General features: G+C 44.8%; 1 protein-coding gene across 1 annotated transcript in view; it reads left to right on the forward strand.

The window, feature by feature from the left end:
* Positions 1 to 2435, forward strand: part of MATN2 (matrilin 2) — a 136683-nt gene that overhangs the window by 49122 nt on the left and 85126 nt on the right. The window contains exon 2 of the mRNA XM_019642525.1: positions 1964 to 2431. Coding sequence (XP_019498070.1) covers positions 1964 to 2431 — 468 coding nt within the window. The remainder of the gene's footprint in view (positions 1 to 1963; positions 2432 to 2435) is intronic.

Genomic DNA, 2435 nt, shown 5'->3' on the forward strand with positions numbered 1-2435 from the left:
AACCCAGGGCCATGTGCTAGACCATAGGCACCTTTATGAAAATTAGAAAAAGGCACCCCCCTCCCCCTCCAGGTGCCTGTCAGGGTGGACACAGCCCCTGGGGCTCAGGGCTGGGTTGAATTGTTCCTTAAATTCTTATAACTACCCAGTGAGGGGGGGTGTTACTCTTGTCTCCACATAATTTTTCTTTTTCTAAATTATAAGAGATTTTCAAACTCTAAGCACCTTCATTTTGTCATCTAACCAATGGGTGTGATATACCTAGCTCTCTTTTCAAGTGCTTTCTCTGAAAATCAAATGAGATCATAGTGATAAAAACCCTCTGGAAAAGAGATTTCAAAACGTCTTACAAATGTCAGATTTTATATTGATCTTATCCTAGAGTTCTCAAAGGCAGTTTCTGGGGCCTCTGGTTTGAGAAACTCACCTTAAACTCACTCAGCTCCCAGTGTTATATGTGAGTGTGGCAGAAGGTTGGTTTCCTGTCAGGATAGTGGTGCGTGGGGTGCGTTCTCCCTTAAAATCGTTATATTTGTGAGGTTGCAGTGGATGAGGTGTGTGTGCAGGCACTCAAGGGCGAGTCATGGCCTGGCAAGCTGGCCTGGGCAGGATGACCTCATGGGCCTTTCTTCTCATTTTAATGACTGGGTTCACTGTTTCATTTTTGGCTTTCTCTTTCTTGCAGCTGTGGTGATTGGGATTTAGGGCAAGCATTTAGGATCCCTTTTCTAATCCGTATCAAAAGAAGATTTAACTGCAAAGTCTGGAAAGGGGAGGAGGGACTCTCCCTGGTTGGATGCTGTAGCTCAGAACATCTGAGAAATTCCAGCAAGAATGCCAACTTCCCTGAGGGGGGAGGCCTCTCATCCAATATTATCCTTTTCCCAGAATGTAATGCGTTTTCATCCATGAATGCAAACTTCTTATAGCCTTCCTGTTTGGGTGCTTAAGGAATAAACATGGCAGTTATGGTAGTAAGGGAGAGACTTAACACTTGCTTTTTCCGTTCTAACTGTGTCCTTTGTTGAAATATTTCTTAGCCAGGTTCCTTCTACTTCATTTCCACCACTGCCTTGATTGAGACTGAGTCCCTCTCTCAACCAGATTAATGCAACAATGGTCTGGATCACCCCCTCTTGCAAACCACTACCACACTCAATTGACTTTTTATTACGTAACTTCCCTACAAAAGATATGTTAGATAATATGTATAATATGATGCTAATCATATTATGCCCATCACTTGTGGCATCATATACACATTTTTCAGTCTAAATTTAAAGGTCTTTTATGACTGGCTCCATTTTAAGTCCTACCTGCGACACTTAGCAGTTCCTCCAGCGCTTATTTTATTATCTGCCATATTCATGCCATCTTGGGCTTTTGTTTATGTGTCTCTCTCCGTCTGTGCCTTCTCTCAATGCAAACACTATGCATCCATAAGGCTAGCTCATGTCCTATCTTCTTAACCTCAGCCCACTAATATCCTTGTTCTCTGCACATCTAGTGTCAACACCATACCGTTTCACACTAGCTCTTCTTTCATTTGTTCCATTAGTTAAGTCTCCCAGATAGATGGTAAACTCCTTGATATTGATCACTATCCTAAACTTCTTCCATATTCCCTGCAGTATCCAGGCAGACTTATTGGCATACACTAAATAATGAAGTCATTTGGACCCTGATCAGGTATTTGCCCACCTAAAAACTGTACTGATGACTTCTAGAAACTAAAGTGTTCCTTTATCTTGAGAAAAGAAAGAATATTTGTTTATAGCCAATACTCATGATTCCTCAGTCATGCACATATATTCCCTTACAACTTTCTCAAGTGGTGAAGAAAAACCAACGAAGATTGGAGGTTTGAAAGGTGATTTCCCAGCCCTAGGATTTCCAACAACAGCCAACCTGCACTGAGCCCTTAACACTCTTCTAATGTGTTTGACCTCTCCTCTTTCTCCAGAGAGCTCCTGTGAGAATAAGCGGGCAGACCTGGTCTTCATCATTGACAGCTCCCGCAGCGTCAACACCCACGACTATGCCAAGGTCAAGGAATTCATTGTGGACATTTTGCAGTTCTTGGACATTGGCCCTGACATCACCCGAGTGGGCCTGCTCCAGTATGGCAGCACTGTCAAGAATGAGTTCTCCCTCAAGACCTTCAAGAGGAAGTCCGAGGTGGAGCGTGCCGTCAAGAGGATGAGGCACCTGTCCACGGGCACCATGACAGGGCTGGCCATCCAGTATGCCCTCAACATTGCTTTCTCAGAAGCAGAGGGGGCCCGGCCCCTGAGGGAGAACGTGCTGCGGGTCATAATGATCGTGACGGATGGGAGGCCACAGGACTCAGTGACCGAGGTGGCTGCAAAGGCACGGGACACAGGCATCCTGATCTTTGCCATTGGTGTGGGCCAGGTGGACCTCAACACACTGAA

The sequence above is a fragment of the Hipposideros armiger genome, unplaced genomic scaffold (genome assembly GCF_001890085.2).
Source record: "Hipposideros armiger isolate ML-2016 unplaced genomic scaffold, ASM189008v1 scaffold_70, whole genome shotgun sequence".
Lineage (NCBI taxonomy): Eukaryota > Metazoa > Chordata > Mammalia > Chiroptera > Hipposideridae > Hipposideros > Hipposideros armiger.